Below are 20,286 nucleotides of genomic sequence, written 5' to 3' on the forward strand. Positions count from 1 at the left end.
AATATCAATAAGCAATAATTTAATATTATATTGTTACATTTAATTTAAGTATAATGTTTTATGTATAGTGTTGCCAGCGAGAAAAAAATATTTAAACAAACTATTACTTTCAGAGAATAAAGTATTCAATTAATTTAATTTTAAAAATAACAATATAGAGAAATTAAACATATTTTGGCTGTCATATATCTTAAAGGGTCTTGGTATACAATTTTAGACGTAGCGTGATGACCTTGGACCTTGTTTCCATTCGTACAGAAATATTCCTTGGAAAGAGTTCAGTCGCTTCACACCACGAATAAAGTACAAAAGTGGACAAAACGCAAAATCTTTTTTCTTGCCTGTACTATAAAAATTTTGGAAACGCTTTCGATAATTTTATTTACGGTATTAAAAGATTTTGATACGTTTTATTCACTTTATCTAAGTTGGTAATTTTTTTTAATCTCGCTGGCCCGACTATAAGTAGATATAAGCTTAGTAAATAATGTCTTGCCATATTTAGTAATCTCAATAAAACATCACATTTATCACAATTATTACATGATTGTAAAAATATTTTCGTATTAAAAATAATTTTCCTAATTTTTAATTCCTTAATGCTATGGTTATACGATTTTATACCTAAATCCCATTTTAATAAGGTTCCTTTTTAAGTCTATGGGTTATTGTTTAAGTTTTATATAAAATCATTATTTGTTTTTTTTTAGCTTATTTGGGAATATTTATGGAAACAATGAAATGTTATGGGATAAGGTTACAAACAAAGAAGTGTTTTTTTTTTATATATATTTTTAAAGACTACACAAGCGTATTAAGAAAAACTAAAAAGAATTATCATCATGATTCCGTTTATTTGTAGACGTCCGTTCGACGACGTTCCGTTTATTTGTCTTTGTTTTGTCCGTATTCTTGTAGTAAAATTAAATATTAATATAATATAGAATAATTTATGAACTTAAAAAAATAGAAATACGTTTATATATTATGTTTTAAAAATAAGCTGTATTCTGATTTCAATAAGATGTCTACAAACCACAAATTTTTACTCTAGGAATTACGAAAATAAATTGTAGAGATTCATTGTTCAAATTTTATTTCATCACTAATAGAAACTTCGCCTAAATGTCGAAAAACATTTATCATCTCTATCGTTTTCAATTAAAATGAAAGGGATGAGATGCATATTACTGTCTATAGTTTCTCCATACATAACATCAGTTTCATGGTACGTACTAAATTTTAAATTGCATTAAATGCGTTTGTTTATTGCTCTTTCGCTTAATTGTTGTTTTTAAATTTTCACATTTCTTCCGGTTTTAAACAGTGTTGTTGGTATTTAAATACTTTACTTTCACAGTTAACTTTCCAAATTTTAATTGAGCTCGTTACCAAACTGTTGTGTATCGTTTATAAAATTTGAGTAATATCGAAAAAAAATATATATTTCGTACACATTCTTTGTGTTGCTGGTAATGAAAAACTAATTCTGTCTATAATTTCCGGAACGGCTGGACCTATCTTGACGGGACTTTGAAAGGAAGGTAGATGGACGCGGGAACATTATAGGTTATTTCTTTTTTTTTATTCTGCGTCGACAAAGTCGCTGCGATAACATCAAATCTGATCAAGTTCTAAGTCACCAATATACATCATATCATCAGTTTTTATGTATTTTTATGTCAAAATAAGGAAACAAGAACGAAAACATCAAGGTAAGTCGTTCGTGCTTCAACTGTTCAAAATTATATTATCGTTAGGGACCTAGTAGCATAGGTTGTAATCCTACACCGATTACAAACAAATATGTACTTAGTTTTTTTTTTCATATACACAAAAACATGATTTTTAACCCTGACCTGTCCGTACCAAGTCGATTACAAAAGTTGAAAACAAACATAATGAGCCTTCACTGAGTACGTACATCAGACGTTACAACATTTTGCTCACATCTTTATTATGGTCTTCACCTTTGGCTGTGTCAAGTGTATTTAAATTGTTTGTTTGTGCATTCATGATTCAAACGAAGCGTCAATAGCCTAATGGTTATGTTTACAGATGTCTGATCACGTGATGGTGAGTTTGAAATCCGTTCCACTATTGCTGAACGTCTCTAGTATAAGGCTTGTGTTGAGTTGTGCAAAAGAATTTGGTCACACTAGGGGCAGGTGGGCCCTATGCGAATTGAGAAATGCGCACGCACTAGGATGTGCCCCGTTCCCACATTTCTACGTCTCGCCGGTACCTAAAATTGTACTGTGGGACTAGCACGAATATTTGTCATCGAGAGAATTTGTATTCTAAAAATTTTACAAATATGTATCTGTAAACTCATCAGACGTAAATTACACCAAAAAATCTCATACTAATTTTGACAAATCGACGTGACGATACGAACGCGCTTGTCGCAAATATTCGTGCTAGGCATTTTTTGCGTGTCGTGCGAAATTGCGAACCGCCATAAAGTTTAGAATCCTACTTTAACTACCATGTTCGTTGAAAGTGTACCAGAGCAAAGCGTTTTAATTGGAGTTTATAAGGTTAATTAACTTCTCACCATTCATCTATTACTGGAAAACAAATAAAGAGGTCATTCGATTACCCACCATTACAGCATCTCACGACATAAAATTTACATAACACAATACATGACAACGAGGAAAAATATAAAATTATAGTACCTATAAATAATAGTTATGTTTTTACATGTATCCGATAATAGATGGTCTATGGTCAGTGTTACAAATTGCTAATAGTAATAGAAAATTTTCAATAAATTAACAATGTTTTAATTCGATTAAATGAAATCTTAATTCTTCTGACAAAGGCAAAATAGTCATCACTATTTTTTGTTTTTAAAGAAACCTAAGAGTCTTGCGTTTTTTGTATGTAGTCTGCACACAATTTGACGTCAAAGGCATCTATCGCCTTATACGAAATTCAGTTTCGAAATTAAAAAATATATATTTACACATGTCTAATATTTGCACGTGGAAGTGAGAGAGCAATAATCAACAATGTTTATTTTAAATCATCCTCTTGAATAGACGTAAGATTTACATAGAATACTGTTCTTTGAATTACTAATATTATTATTATTATCATTTAGTTACCGCACTATTTAGCTTCTAAGTTTTAGCATCTGATCGTTAAAAAATAGTTAGTACATGAACGTACACTGTATTTGGTATTGATACACAACAAAGATCATAATAGTTATGACAATATATATACATACTAGCTGTAACCCGCGACTCCGTCAGCGCGGAATTAAATAAAAAAAACTTAATAAGTAGCCTATGTGTTCTTCCAGGCTATGTTCTACATTTTTGCCAAATTTTGTCAAGATCCGTTGAGTCTTCCCGAATACAAACTATCAAGCAAACATCCACCCATCATCTAAATATTCGCATTTATAATATTAGGTCCTTACATATGAAATTGGCGTTTTGTATGGGAGGAACAAAAAGTCGAATATTTTTTAATATAATACATTTAATTAATCAAAGTATGAACCATTATTTTCTATGCACTTTTGCCATCTCATAGGTAGTTCATTGATCCCTTTACTAAAAAAACCAGTCGGACGGGAATCAATAAAATCTTTGAAGGCGATTTGGACTGCCCCATCGGAGTTGAATTTTTTCCCTTGCAAGAAGTTATCCAAATTTCGAAAAAAATGGTAATCTGTTGGAGCAAGGTCCGGGGAGTACGGAGGATGTCTTAGACTTTCCAATTGAAGCTCTTCTAATTTAGGAGCCGTCTGTTGCGCAGTGTGTGGTCTAGCGTTGTCGTGAAGCAGCAGTGGCGTGGAGCGATTGACCAGCCTAGGTTGTTTAGCCGCTAGCTTTTCCATCATGGTTTGCAATTGCTGACAATAGACATCAGCCGTAATAGTCTGGCCAGATTTGAGAAAACTGTAATGAACAATACCGGCACTAGTCCACCAAACGCTTACAAGTAACTTTTTTGGGGTTAATTTTCGCTTGGGGCAGGATTTGGCTGGCTGGCCAGGAGCCAACCATTGCGCTGAGCGCTTCCGATTATCGTAAAGAACCCATTTTTCATCACAGGTAATGATTCGGTTTAAAATACCTTCATTATTGTGCCGGTTTAGTAATGTAACGCAACAGTCGACGCGCGTTTGCCGGTTTGCTTCAGTCAATTCGTGAGGTACCCACCTTTCAAGCTTTTTAATCTTCCCAATTTGCTTCAAGTGAATTAAAACAGTTTTATCACTAACTTCGCAGCCTGCAGCTAACTCGGACGTGGTTTGCGATGGATCCGCTTCCACAATAGCCTTCAACTCTTCATTATCAACTTGAGTCTCAGGCCGTCCACGGGGCTTGTTCTGCAGATCGAAATTTCCAGAACGAAAACGTTGGAACTAAAAACGAACTGTGTTTTCTTTTGCAACACGACCGCCATACACATCATTCACCCTTCGAGTCGTTTCCGCAGCACTAGTGCCACGGCGGAACTCGTACTCGTAAATAATGCGATATTTTAAGTTTTCCATTTTGTAAAATGAGTGACGCAAACAGAAAAAAACAGAAGAAAAAAAACAAACGAATGACGGTCATCGAACCACAAATACATGAGTCTATAGCTGTACAAATTTGAATTTGGAATTCCTTACCAAAGAGGAGAAATTCGTGATTAAAGTGGCCAGTACGAAAAACGCCAATTTCATATGTAAGGACCTAATATTAGTAAGATACGTACCGTCATAGTGGAAACAGATTCATCGAATTTGACAAAATTAATAGTTACCATGGATTGTTACAAAAAATACAATAAGCTTTTCGTTAACTACCCTTTTATCGCTCACGATAAACAAATAAAATCTCTATTTAAAATGTGTTATCGTGCTTCAAACGTTTTGTGTTCATTTAAATTGTTTTTAAAAGGTACCTGTCAATATTGTGAGAGTGTACTGAGTGCGGGTGGCACATGATCGGACATTGTGTCAATCGATGGGGGAGACCTACGTCCAGCAGTGGACTAACTCGATTTGATAATGGTAACTGATATAGTTTTCGAAAAAAACATATACACGTGCCCCAACGAATATTTAAAAACACATTCGTATCTAATAGCCAACATTACCATAAATTTAGCTTAAAAAGAACTACTATTATGAAAAGAGTGTTAGTGAATGTGAATTTTAGTGCTTTGTGCTATAGAGACTATTTTATTTGTATTGAAGTGTACACACGGCGTTTTTAACTTTGCTGCGTCTGCGCGTCCGGCCAGTCACTATTGTGCCGTTACTGATGCTCGCTGTGTAAGCCAACGTGTGCTGTGTTAAATTGTGCTTTCATTTAAACTGAAAAAGGGTATGTATTTTATATTTCAACACTAACTTTAATTTTCAAAAATATGTGGTCATACTAAGGCTAAGTGTTAATTCAATTATTGGCATCTTAAACGTTTTGTAAAACTGTTCTCAAAATCTGCCATAGTTATTCATGGTTCAAATTAAGTTATAAATTATTTTTATTTTTGTCTATGTCGGTATTCTCGCTTATTAAATGTACAAATGTTACAATTCAGATTTAAGACTTTCTCCGCGTAATTTTCCACGAAGCGCAAACCTTTAACATGGCGATGTTATTTTTCATTAAACCGTGTTATAAAGCGAGTAACAAGTTAAGTTGTGTAATCATTGTAAAGATTACACTCCTATGATACCTACGTATCAGTTAACCTTGCTTAAATCACTTAACTTTTAGGGTTCCGTTCGAAATTTGAATATTTTTTATTAACATTCGCACTTTTTTATTTTATTTTTTACAAAACTCTCAGCTAATCCACCGATAGATATACCAAAAAAAAATGTAAGAAAACAACAAAAAGTTTAAGAAATAAAATTTTAATGACACACTAACGGTATTAAAAGTGATAGAGACCGCAGCAGCATATCCCTGCTGCAGGAATTGCACCAGGCGAGTTACTGCTGTCAAGAAAAAAATAAAGATGATTACGTGTGCCGGATGCTCTTTATATTATTGCTACTATTAGATGAAATGCCTAGTTTGCATAGATAAAAACAGGTTTTCTCTAAAGTAATTCAAATAATGTGTAACCTGTTTGAATATTTTTTATTACTAACTAACCCGCGACTTCATCTTAGCAGAATTAATAAATAAAAAGGTGGCGGTGGTCTCATGTGTTACTCGAGACTATGTTCTATATCTGAGCCTAATTTCAATAAGATATATTGAACCTTTGCCGAGTTATCGAGTTGATATGTTAATAATAGGATACCCATTGAAACCTAAATAATTTCCGGGATCGTATGCCTAATGTGTTCTTCCAGACTATGTTCTATTTACATCAGGGATCCCCAAACTATTTTGGACAAGTGACCCCCTTTTCCAAAATGAACCGTTACCCCAGACCCCCATAGCCAAATTATCTACTTTTAAGGTCAATTATTATTATAGAATATATGTAGGTATATTTATTCTGTCTCCGTCTGGCTGGTTTTTATATGATAGATAAAGTAAATAAATTTAAATTTATTTATTTAAATTTAATATTATTATTCATTCTGACTTAGGTCAATAGAAAAAGACAGAGTGAGAATTAGCAATGCCTTAAGTTCAATATCGAACCCAGGGGTCCATATCGACCCCTTTGGGAATCCTTGATTTACATCTTTACCAAAATTTCATCGAGATCCATACAACCATTAGCATTTATAATATTACCAAAATGTTGTTTGCTCCCAAGTAAGGTTCTCGACAGGCTGGCAGTAAAAATTAAACATTAAGGTTGATAAAACCTCGTGCGCTGATCTAACGTGAGTGGGATAAGGCCAGGGAAATGATAAGTACCTAAGGTTTTATTGATCTTTGAATCAATCTCTCAATCTCTTTAAAAAGAGAATCCGATATGTTTCTGTACTGGTCTTAAGGTAGTGGAAATTGACTATTACTACGTAAATATTCATTATCTTAAATCTGTTTACGGAACACGAGCAAAATACGAATCTAGTTTTATTGGACTGAATCATAAAGTAAGTTTCCATTTAAATTTTCCATATGATAATATCCAAATCAAATATGTTGCAGCAAAAATTTCTAGTCATTGATTAGTATCTAATTTGAATTATTAAATTAATTTAGAATGAATTATGTATATAAAAATAGGTAAGTTTTTTGTTATGTAGATTCATTAGGATACCTTCACGACTTCACTTATGTTTTAAATAATAAATAAATATAAAGCCTATGTTACATAGAAGTATTTTTAAGGTTTGTATTTGAGTAATGATGAAATTAATATTGCACCCACGTCGAAGTTGTTCACACATCGAAATCAAAACCGATCGACCGGGCATTGACCTTGCTCAAGTCTAAAGTAATATACCGTATACATTGGTTTGCGAAAATAATGGCCACCACACTCTACGGATATAAACAGATACCATGATCTAAAAAAGAAAAAATATAAATTTTAAATTCAGATCTTTTAAAATTCTTTCAACAAGAGAAAGTATCTTCTATAAGTCGCGAATAAGTGCCTATTTCCACTTGCGAGTAGCCTATTCGACGCGTCTAGCAGCTATGTGTAAATTGGATCTAACCAGCAACATGCTTTATTTTCTTATAGATGTCACCAGCGACACCGTCCGCGCGGGATTAAAAAAAAACTTCATCAGTAGCCTTTTATATCCATGCTATATTTCATCCAGATCCGTTAAGCCGTTTTGGGATACTTTCTAACAAACATCCATCCATCCATCCAAACATTCGCATTTATAATATAAGTAAGAAGTAAGGTTTAGTTATCCTTGCAAAGCCAGTGCAGGTTACTTGTACAAAGTTATTGTTCTTCAGATTTAGTTTTATGGCTCATAATACACGAAGTGTAATAACTATTTCTGCAATAGTGAAATATTACGTCACTTTTGTTTTGAGGTTGTTTTGCGGTCGACAAACACTAAATACAGCTTGCGAACATTCACTGCTATATTTAAATCTTTAGAAAGTTAAAAAGATGACTCAGTTCGTTTTAATATAGAAAGCATAAGTTGTTTTGTTATAAACCAATTTAGTATATACCAAAACCTTCGTGAAAGGAACTTCGCAAGATAATCTGATTTTTCTGTGACCATTCAACTGCTGTCTCTACAGCTTACTTTCCTTCTTTCATATCACAAACGAAAGTAAATCGTCGTCGTCGCATCAATCTGATGGCTACAATCTCATTCTTATGCTAATAGGATGCTTCCATTTAGAATACATTCCACTTCCTCGCTTTATACAACCACAACAGACAGATGCTGTGAATATGCATTTCACAAACGCTACTAACTAAAAGATTTATTTAATTATATTGTACTAACATATTAAGTCAATTATATTATTCACAAAATTTTACTACTTCATTTCAGAAAAGTTCTGGAATTAAATTTCCTTAACAATTAATTTTTAAGACGATTTTTATGTTATACATTGGTAAACGTCGAAACGGCTTACACTTATTGATCCCCATAAAAATTACAAATGTAAAACAAAAACTAGCCCTACATTCTGGTCCAAGCCCCATCAATGTCGGTCCAGCAATTCTGGAGATTACCTGGAACAAACACGTAACAGATACTGACAGACAAATTTGTGTGAAAGACAAGTAAAAGAAGGGAGTGAACATACATACTACAACCGATTGAGATTAGAAAGATGTATGATAAAGCAGTAACGATATAGTGTATCAACATAGGGAGAAGATAAAGTGAAAAATTAATAATAGACATACATCAACAAGAAGCGATTCTAGGTCGAGGTATAACGAGGCGCATTTACCGTTTTGTTCGTCTACATAGGCAGCGCATATTTCGTTGCTCACCGCAGAGGGCAAGGGCCCCTGAACTATGCGCTCTGAATAAAAGGCAATAACGTTGGTTTTATTGCTCTATCTCACTTATAGGGTTTTAAAAGAGGCAATTGGTGTACACTTAGTAGGATAAATCTACTATTTAAGTGGCTGTCGAATGACTCGACACGGCAGATAACCTTACTATTAGAATATATTGGTTGAATATAAAAGATGGAGAGTATAAGATATATTAAGCCATAGTTCGATTTCGACCCTCAGACAAGCAAAACTGGGGTTTACCTCAGCCAAAACATCCGTAAAAATACTTGTTCTTGGTTTTTTTCAGTAATTAAGAACAAGAGACATTGGTATGTATTAGTGATGCAACGGAAGTGTCTTAGCGGAACCAGAAACGGAAACAGATGTCAAAAATAAATTTTAGCAGAAACGGAAACGGAAGCGGATGCGGAAACAGAAGTGTAAATAATATGAAAAAAAAAAACATATTTACATTTTTTTTGGTAAAAACAGTTTGTATTTGTTTTTAATTTATTAAGGCATTGGATATCGGTGTCCTTTAGCCTTCAATGTATGTATTTTTACTGTGCTGCAATAAGTTAAAATATGTGTTGACAAACGGAGGCTTTTAAATATTAAAACCATTTTACAAATATATTTCTTTATTAATACATTCACTGCTGATCACTCGGATCCGAGTGGGCAGAGCTATTAGTAGCACCGCCTCCCCCTCGGATCCGAGCCAGGCGCCCGTTCACTTTGTAGTAGCCAGTAAGCCGCCGGCGTTTGAAGCGAGTCCATGTTGCTTTGTGTGGCCACTCTGGCGATATAGTCAACTAACGAAAATGAGTATTAGTTTCATTCTTACAGTGTTGTAGTGATTAGTACCACGTTCGTACGGAGGCAAACATACAAATATCTTGTATCACATGAAGCTAAGTCTAAACTTTGTTCTGTATGTATATTTTTTAAATATATGTATGTCCTGTAAGTGTGTGTATACGTGTGTGTATGTGTGGGTGTGTATGAAATGTTACAAGATCTTGAATCAAGAAGATAAAAGCTTGTTTTGATTAGTATCCTTACATGTTTTACTCAATATTCTGGAATTTGATGAAAAACTTGACTTTGTAAAAATTTTGTAACATATTAGTACACAGAAATGCGATCGTGGAACAAATATCTACATATTAGTGAACTAAATCATTGCCATCCCTAGCGCTCAAATGCAAAAAATGTGTTTTTTATTGAAATAATTATGTTCCAAGATACTAAATAAAAATTCACCATAAAAAGTTTTGGCTCCCAGCTGTTACCTTTTTTATTTTGTAAACAGTGAATGTGTTAAGTATCAAATACACCTAATCTAGATTAGAAAAAGATATAATTATTAGGCGTCGGTGGCTCGTGGCACTTGACTTGCAATCTGCAGGAACTGGGTTCTAATCCCGCCATGTACCAATGTGTTTTTCTATTTACATATGTACATTTATCCGACGTTCTTACGGTGAAGGAAAACATAGTGATTATGCCTGCACATATCTGAGAAAAAATTCAATGATATGTGTGAAGTCAACCCGCTCTGGGCCAGTGTGGTTGACTATGGCCTAGTCACCCCTAATCTGGGGTAGGCTCCGAGCCCCTCAATGGGGATGTTTAGTGACCTGATGATAATAATGATGATGATATATTACATGGTTATCACTTATTCAAAAGTACATTTAATAACTCGTAAGTATGAAATAGTCACATTTTGCCAGTTGTCAAATTTTATATGGACAACAACTAGACAGTTTACTCCAGCAAGAAAAACTGATTGTTTCAAACAGCGCGTCTCGCGCCGCGCATTTGGATCTCTCAGCCGTCGTAAAGTTCCGTTTTATCTCCGTTATAAAAGTTGCGGAAACAGAAGCAGAAACGGATGTTGAAAAGCGTGCGGAACTTCCGCACTTGCGGAAACGGAAACAGACATCCGTTGCATCACTAGTATGTATTATTAGTCTTCATTTATAAGTATACATATTATTTTTCTATAATTACGTACACGGAAGGTGCATTCAATTTCAAGACGTTCATCATTTTTTGTTGGTAAAAAAACAATGCGACTCGTCTGTTCCATTAACCTTGAAAATGAATATCATAAAAGTGGTAATAAATGTTATTATATTCTGTTTTAATAGTTATTTGTTAGATTAATATAATAAAATATAAAATGAAGAGAAAATATACAATGTATATTCAATCGGCCTATATTTTTACATAAAATTTAAAAGTGTTTCTTATGTGTATTATTTTATTCTCTCGATGAGAAATTCGTTTAGATCTAGGAATTTTATTATGTGCCTAGTATGTTGCAAACTACGAAAATTCATAAACGTTCGGTTACATCAATCATTACACAAATACAACTGTGAAAACTGACATATCCGTGTACAATTCGTTTGTGACCTTAGACTGAACAAACCTATTAATTATTAGTTACTACCTACTTCTGTACACGTCGTATTTATTGATAGTTTAATAGATATTATAGAAGACGTGTATAAGATTAATTTGAATTGATAACAAAACAAGTATGGAAGCAAATCCGTCGTTAATTTTTATTCGATAGCCATTTATTACTTCAATACTTGACGATCTATTTGAGAAAAGTTTTCGACATCAATCTACAAAATTCTATCCTTTTCTAATAAAAAAAGAACTGGTGGAAAGAATTACTTTAATTGTTCTTTAATTTTTTTATTTTATGAATCTTCGAAGATTATTTTTATATTTATTTGTAAAGAATAACCTTTGTATATAAATTATTCATGTACCATTGAATAAGAAACTTGTTTGCGTGTTATGGAATATTACACAGCATATTTGCGTTTATTTATCATTTTTAATGATTAGCTTGTTTACTTCGTCACTTTAAAATTGAATAAATAAAATCAATAGTTGTCTTCTGCTTACACCTAAAACAGAGATATTTCTTATTTGGCTTAACTCCACTCAGAATGACCAAGTCTATCCTATAGGTTAACTTAACGGCAACATTTCATAGAGCCGTATATCGTGTTGGGTGCGGTTACTTTCTATACCTTCACAATCTGTCAACTTTCAGTCTGTCCCATATTATAATTATTATTTACATTCCTGACTACAGCTTTTATACTCCATAACGTGTGTCTTCACATTTATTCGATGTTCTCTTTTTTCAGACGATAAAACTTATACTTTAAAAATAGCTTTCTTAAAAAGTTATTTATACCTTCTTAACCCAAAAAAAACTACATTCACTCGTGTGTAAAAACAATGTGCGTGTATTTCATTTCACTTCACTTTCAATGGAACTTTTTTCACAAATGTTCCATGTGTTAAAAACTAAATACTAGTTATTATAAATATATATGTATTCGCGTATAAATACACACACAATTCACACCTGTAACCCAAAGGGATAGGCAGAGACCACGGATCTCCATTTTGCGTGGCCAAAACAAACTTCCGCAATCCACTTTTCGCCGACTTTTTCTCCCGGGAATTCATACGTATCTCAGAAATTTCTTTTTACTGATAAGTGCGAGTTGCATTGCGGTGTTTTTCTTTATCGTAAGAACTTTGTATAAATGAAAATCGAAAATCACATTCGTAGATGGCGGGATGCAAACCCAGGACCTGCAGATTACAAGGTGCTTAACTCTTGAGTAATCTGATCATTGGAATACATTTTTATCATTCAGTTTTTAGTTAAAAATTTTTAGTTAAATTGGTCGGATTTGCATTGCAACTCCTTCAGAATTTATCCTCACATTGTTATAATATGTGTAATTATTTCCACGGCATCCTTTTGTTCTTGAATACGGCAGTTTTTTTGCTACGGTTCTCTCGTCTAACTGGTACCACTGGAGTTTTTCTGCGAATGACGTTACTGCGACGAAGACAATGTTTGCCAATTATTTTAGGCAGTGTACTAGCGTAAGCGTATTTACTTTTTTTGTGACGAGTCACTGTTATCCTGAGTTTCCACAGCCCAAAAACCTATACAAAAACATTATTACTAACTCAGTTTCTGCAAGGACAATGAAAGGGATGACATGATGTTTTATTTGAGTTAAAACACTTGGTTTAGGCTATACTTTATTTGAGAAAAAGCATAAAAAAGTAAGTAAGACGAGAGCGTACGAGCCATTGTAATTGATACCCATAACTTACAATTCCGGTATTATACTGGATTCAGAAATACAATATGCTGTTTGAGTTTCACACTTTAGACGTGAGGTTAGAATTACTGCCGTAATTTGATAAGGCGGTAGTGTAAAAGCGAGACTAAAAGAATAAAAACTTTCCATAAAATTTGCAGTCAGTACTAATTAAATATATACAAATCTTAAAATACCAACCTATCTGTTTCATGTTATACTTAATTATATGATTTAATTTTATACTTTTTACCCAAATTCTTATGCTAATGAGAGTTTAAAAGGTGAAACATCTTATAACAAAATCCTTGGTTTGAAGAACCTAATGTTAAGGTTTTCTAATTAACGTCATAGGCAGATACCGTTTTTGTCTATCTTTCAAATTTTTTTTCGGCTTTCAAATAAATTCATATCGTAGAAATAGTAAAATGTTATAATTAATTACAAGGTATTTTATTAAAGATAAGTAAAATAGACAATAAGGGAAAATAATACTTTGTCATTTTAACTAAAACCTACTGTAATAACGATAAAAATCATAAATTTTGGCAAAATGCCATGTAGCCAATTTCGCCGTTAACTGAAAATGTCAAATTCAGCTGAAGAAAACATTGATTTTGCTATTGTTCTCATAAGTTTATTTTACTACTCTTAGTAGTTATCAGTATTTATCTACACAATTTACAATTGTTTGTTACAGACATAAAACTTATAAAGCGGAAAAAAGTTAGTTAAAATGACGGAACCGTCAGAAGTACGTGCTTTCTATAGCGGCAAAAATTTCTTTATAACTGGAGGCACAGGTTTTGTAGGCTTATGTCTGATCGAGAAGATTTTAAGAACGATCCCAGATGTTGGAAAATTGTATTTACTTATGCGGCCGAAGAAAGGAAAGGAAATATCTAAAAGGTTAGAAGAATTTCCTGGAAACCCGGTAAGGCTTTAAAGAGAATATTTACTAATTAGAAAAGGATAGCTTTGTGAAAACGTGTACAAGTCTGTGTTGTTTTACTTGTCTTAATAAGTGTAATAAATGAGAAGTAACAAAGAAAAAGAATCGGTTATGTTTCACAGTGGTGTGTAGTGTTTTGTTTTACTAAAAATGTAATGAGTTAAAAGTTACATTTTTGTTCAATTTAATTCAAAGTAAATTCAACGAAATAAAAGATTGTGTGAAATAGAATTATTATGACTAGCCATTTTAATAATGAATACAATGTTTTATTATGTCTTAATAAATATGTAAATGGTTATAAACATATCTGCATGTCTTCAACACTGAATTTACATCTACAAATTATTATGTGCACTTCATCAATAAATTATTCAAAGAAAAATTTATAGTGAGATCAGTTCATACAAATACACTTAACTTGGATAAATATCGGATTAAAAAATAAAAACAAGAATGTTTTCTGGTTACAGTAAGGCACACAGTATTTGATGTTTCATTTGAAATGTTGGAGACAAGCTACATTTCTCTATAATGTGCCAAATTAAGCATTTATTTTACTTACATAAAATTACACTTTTTTCAGGTATTTGAGAAGCTACTAGAAACTGGATCAAAAGATGTATTCAACAAGTTAGTAGCAGTTGCGGGTGATGTGGGTGAAGATGACTTGGGCCTGAGCCAAACAGACCGTGATATGTTGGTCAATAATGTCAATGTGGTCATACATTCAGCCGCAACACTCGACTTTGAGGACAACTTGAAGCCCACAGTGAAGATTAATATTCTGGGCACAAGGAGGGTGATGGAACTGTGTAAAGAAATTAAATCTTTAAAGGTACTTATTCTAAATATTTATTAATAAATAAAACTAGATCTAGGCATTGTATGAATTGAAAATGTCAAAACAATAACTTAAAATCTAAAGAGTAAAAATAATATGTACCTCGGTGCAAGCAAAAAGTGTGTGAATTTCTTTATTAAGGCTCAATCATTCTCTGACATTTTAAGATTATTCCCACCAAAGTCTTAACTGTTCATCTTTACCATACAGTTTAACCTGGGTAAGTGAGAAACATCTATAAGCGAGAGTCATTGTTCGCGTCCAAAAGACAACCGTGAGATATTCGGGGTTAGAGATAAATCCCAATAAACAAGAAAAATATCTTGACTCAACTCGCTTATCCAGGTTCAATAGTAATTGAATCTAGTCTAACAATTAGTTTTTTTAAAGGTGATGGTTCATGTATCTTCAGCCTATGTTAACTCTTACCTAACTGAGGCCCATGAGAAAGTATATGATGCTCCTGAGGATGTGGAGAAAGTCATATCATTGGTTAAAACTTTGAATGATGATGCACTGAATGAAATTGAACCTCAGTAAGTATTTTCACAAGCCTTTCTATATTCTTAAATTCTTAGTTATTACAGTCACTAAAAGGGAACTTTGTAGATTGACAAATCAACAGTAAGGAATTGTTTGGAAACTGAGTGCGGCAGAGATTTTTAATCCACTAAGTTAAGTTTGGCAGTAGGGTTGTAAGACTATTATATATTTTAAAAATAAACAATATTAAAGAATAGCTGTCGCTCATGACTCCGTCCGCGCGGAATTTAAAAAAAAAAACTTAATAAGTCGCCTATGTGTTCTTCCAGACTATGTATATTTTAACATCTGTGCCAAATTTAAGCAAGATCTGTTGAGCCAATTTGCAGATACCTTCATACAAACATTCTAAACATTCGCATATTAGTAAGATTTAAAATGTTCTGATAAATAAATGAGAAATTAGAATTTTTTATTTCGTTTTGCAGAATTCTTAAAAATCATCTTAACACATATACTTTCACAAAACACTTGGCGGAGCATGAAGTGAAGAATTGTGCCGACCTCTTCCCTTGTACTATTGTCAGGCCAACCATGAGTATGTATACATTTTACTATATAACTGTTGGTTTCCACTGCTAAAAACCTGTGTAAAACTGTTATTTTTGTCTTGTCAGAAAAAATAATATGTGAGATTACAATATGTTCTTGTCATTTCGGCAAAGGAAACCAATGGTTACCAAGTCTTTTTGTCAATGTACTTCTGCTTTAGTTTCTAGAAGAAGTTATTTTTTCACATACTCATCTCTAATACTCAACTCAAATAGTCATGAGTATCTCAACTAAAATTGATGACTTGCAGATCAGCTCACAGATCACAAGTGTGAAGCAGATCTAGCTCACAGCTGAGCTCAATTTGTACCTGCATAGAATTACGATTTCGAGCTGCGGCTGGCTCATATAGTTAAAATGCATTACCATGAGCCGTGAGCTACAAATTTAGTCATTAAGCCGCAGCTGAATAGTCCAAGTCTATGTGATCTGAACTTTAGAACCGGTTTAGAGTTAATACACCTCTTGTAACAAATTAAATGTTTTTAAACAGTTGTTGCTGCATGGAAGGAGCCAGTTCCGGGATGGACATGCTCTAAAGTTGGCCCGCAGGGATTCCTCATGGGGGCGGCTAAAGGTATTCCTTAACAAAACTTTACCACGATATTTAAATGTTATAGTGTTGAATGTGTTAATCTTGTAAAATTAAATCGAAGAAAATCCGATAATTATATAAGTAGGTTATATGATCTAGATTTTAATTTCAGGTGTAGTCCGTCGTTTGCCGCTGTGTAAGAATAATATAGCTGATTATATCCCAGTAGATGTGGTTGTTAACCAACTATTAGTAGCCGGCTGGCATGCTGCTAAGGAAAAGTAAGTACTCATACTTATTTTAGCTTAATTTAGTTTAGCAATTAAAATGTTGATATTAATATAGCTTTTTTTTTAACTAGATATTTTTAAGTATACAATCTTATCTTCAGGTCAGGTCTGACGGTGTACCACTGCTCGTCATCAACGCAGAAACCTTTCCGTTGGATAATGCTCGACCACCATGTTAATGAAATGCTGCACAAGTACCCACTAAAGAGCGCTGTCTGGTAAATGTATTGATTTATATTATTTATTATGACAAATCTACACAAATTTCAATGTGGAAGTCATTTTACAAAGTTGCAGTAATTAAATCTTGGGAATGCTGTTTTATATTGAGTTCAAATCGAATGTTTTATACTAGTTTTATTATCGCCCGTGACTCTGTCCGCGCGGAATTAAAAATACTTTATTAGTACCCTATGTGTTCTTTTAGACTATGTAGTTCTATGCCAAATTTCATTAGTATCCATTGTGCCGTTCCGGCCAAACTTCCATCCATCCATACTACCATCCATCCAAACATTCGCAGTTATAATATTAGTAAGATTGTCTCTTTGAAAAAAAAAAAAATTGCAAAAGAATCTTTATAAGGCACATTTCACTAGGAAATCTGTATATGTAATTTTTGTATCTTTCTTCAGGTACCCGCGCTTGGAGTTTGTATCGTCACTCTGGTTGTTCCGCTTGTCCGCCATCTTTATCCACTTTTTCCCTGCGCTGTTGCTAGATATGGTGCTGCGACTCACTGGAGGAAGACCTATGTGAGTTATTTTTTTTTACAATTTCAAGTTTTAATTTTTTTACTATCTTAGGTTAAACAATGTGTTGCAAAGCTAAAAGTCATATAATAAAAATAATGTAATAATGCCGGCAAAATTATTTTATAACGATAAATATATACATGTACAGTCGAACTTGGATAAGCGAGAATCATTGATGGACGACCTCCACAAGCGAGAAACTTGGGTAAGAGATAAACTTTTATAAACAAAAAACAAATGTCTCTTGAATTCTCCCTTATCCGTGTTCGACTGTATGTTTCTTTAAATTTTAAGTCGCAAACATTTTCAGCCCTCTTTAGAACATCTTAGAAAAAAAATCATCAAAATATTTTCAGTGATGAGAATACCCTAATATTTATCTTTTTTTTTTTTTTTTTTTCAAAAAAAGCTATAGGATGTTCTAAAAATGTTTAGACAATGAAACCTATAATTATCTAGATTAGTAATCAGTTTATATTCGATGTATCCTAGTTTGTTCCGGTTGCACAAGAATGTGTGGTCGTCGTTGTCGCGTCTCGAGAAGTTCATCTTCAATGAATGGCGCTACCACAATCCCAACACACGCGATCTGTGTCGCGCTCTCACTTCACCAGACTACAAACTTTTCAATATTGATATATCTGATATTGATGTAAGTATAGACACAACTGTGAAGGAAAACATCGTGATGGTGCATATATCTGAGAAGAAATTCAATGATATGTGTGAAGTCAACCCGCACTTGGCTGTGGTTGACTACCTAGTTACCTATAACTTAGGGTAGGCTCTGAGTCCCTTAGCGGAGATGTATAGTGAGCAGATGATGATATAGCCACAATTTTCATCATAGACAAACTAATGTGTGTCTATATCTATGGTTTCCATAAAATATTGCTGTTAAATGACTTTTCTCTCTTTAACTTATATCATTAGTTACCTTTATTTTTTAATATGATTTCACTTTATAAAACAACTAGCCTTTGCCTGCGATTTCGTTCGAATTTAAAATAAATTTAAGAATGCTAAATTTCATTGAGTTCTGTTGAGCGGTTCCGGAGATATCTTTCAACAAACATCCATCTAAACATTCACAATTATAATGTTAGTAAAATAGTTTTTATAAAATACTAGCTTTTACCCGCGACTCCGTCCACGCGGAATAAAAAATAGAAAACGGGGTAAAAATTATCCTATGTCCTTTTCCTGGTTCTAAGCTACCTGCCCACCAATTTTCTGTTAAATCGATTCAGCCGTTCTTGAGTTATAAATGGTGTAACTAACACAACTTTCTTTTATATATATAGATATATTTATTTTCAAACTAGATTCATTAATCTTACTAATAAATGCGAAGGTTTAGATGAATGGATGGATGTTTGTTTGAAAGTATCTCCGGAACAGGTCGATGGATCTTGATGAATTTTAGCACAGATGTAGAATATATAAGCTACTTACCAAATTTTAATTGCGCGCAGACAGAGTCGCGTGCGACACCTAGTCATTAAATAAAAATTATAATTAATTGATGATTACATTTCAGTGGGTGGATTACTTTGTGACGTTACATCTCGGAGTACGAAGGTACCTAAACAAGGAGAAGGAATCTACGCTGCCCGCGGCCAGGAAAAAGGACATGATGTAAGTTCCTTAAAATAAATTAAATCTAGTTACATTCTTCTATAAATAGCTGAAATTTTATTTCATATGCTTTAACAATAGTAGAGATACTTTCCAGCGTCACAAAGTATAAAATAATCAACAAACTTCTTGAATGAAATCTTACAGATTCCTGATATAAACTTACTTATGTTTTATTCCAGTCTGCTTGCCGCTCACGTTGTGTGGCAGATCGGTATCATCTATCTACTGTGGCTGTTAGTGGCCGCACTCACCGGACTGACTATGACACAAAGCGCCTGGGCCCCGCCCCTTATATACATACTCTTAAGTCTCCTGTAGACGTACAGTTGAAGTATACAACTACCTACAGACATATAACCAATGTATACAACATCCTATAAACATATGTCCCAAGTATACAATCTCCTATAGAATTACATCTTCCTGCTATACATTGCATGTATACAAATTTTTAATTTATTAAATAATACATCCTCATTAATCAAATCTCCTATCGAATCTGACATTTTTGTCTAAATTATGCATTTTGGTAAAAAGGATCTGATGGTATTGTTTATATTGTGATTTTTATTTGGTGAGAACGAAAGATTTACTACGAAGATAGAAAGACATTTACGACAGGAAAAAGCACAAATATTTTTTTTATTATTACATACATACAAATAAATGCTAATTCCTACTATCTATTATTAAACAAATATGTGTTGCAAAAAAATTATTAATATAGTCATAGTATTTCTTTTTATATTTTTTTCATTAATTTTAAGTAAAACTGCATTTTAATTGCGCATTCCTTATGCTTTTATTGATGATGTATTTAGTAATATTACTAAACGATTATTTTTTACAGGAATTCCTTTATTTCATTCTGTCATTTTGAATGCTGAAAATTAATATATTGTTAAGGTGAAAAAAAATCGTTCTGTTTTGTATAAATTATGAAGATTTTTAAAGAAGATGTAACAAGCTGATAAATTACTACAGAAAAAAAACAAGTTTATCAATGGTTTTATTTTCTCCATCCATACAACGTTAACATACATAAATATCCATCTGTTACATAGATGCGTCTTTTAAGTAAACATATTGAAAATAAAAATAAGTACTTAGAAATATATATTTTTAATGTAAATTTACATTGAAACA

The 20,286-nt window shown here is 33.0% G+C and overlaps 1 protein-coding gene across 1 annotated transcript; it reads left to right on the forward strand.

Annotated features, from left to right (window-relative positions):
* Positions 1-5,192: 5,192 nt before the first annotated feature.
* LOC106721266 (putative fatty acyl-CoA reductase CG8306) lies at positions 5,193-19,533 on the forward strand. Its single transcript, XM_014516173.2, has 12 exons — positions 5,193-5,339; positions 13,729-13,962; positions 14,567-14,818; positions 15,215-15,360; positions 15,796-15,905; positions 16,413-16,496; positions 16,627-16,735; positions 16,846-16,962; positions 17,380-17,499; positions 17,992-18,151; positions 19,040-19,137; positions 19,320-19,533. The coding sequence occupies exons 2-12, from the start codon at positions 13,765-13,767 to the stop codon at positions 19,456-19,458; spliced, it is 1,533 nt and encodes a 510-aa protein (XP_014371659.2). The 5' UTR covers positions 5,193-5,339; positions 13,729-13,764; the 3' UTR covers positions 19,459-19,533.
* The last annotated feature ends 753 nt before the right edge of the window (positions 19,534-20,286 follow it).

Source organism: Papilio machaon, chromosome 19, assembly GCF_912999745.1.
Source record: "Papilio machaon chromosome 19, ilPapMach1.1, whole genome shotgun sequence".
In the NCBI taxonomy this organism is placed as follows: Eukaryota; Metazoa; Arthropoda; class Insecta; order Lepidoptera; family Papilionidae; genus Papilio; species Papilio machaon.

Bases quoted from the DNA above. Each gene is read 5' to 3' on its own strand.
- LOC106721266 (XM_014516173.2), top strand. From the start codon at position 13,765: ATGACGGAACCGTCAGAAGTACGTGCTTTCTATAGCGGCAAAAATTTC. The intron at 16,736-16,845 runs GTAAGTACTCAT...TCTTATCTTCAG, and splicing joins TGGCATGCTGCTAAGGAAAA to GTCAGGTCTGACGGTGTACC. The intron at 17,500-17,991 runs GTGAGTTATTTT...GATGTATCCTAG, and splicing joins CTCACTGGAGGAAGACCTAT to TTTGTTCCGGTTGCACAAGA.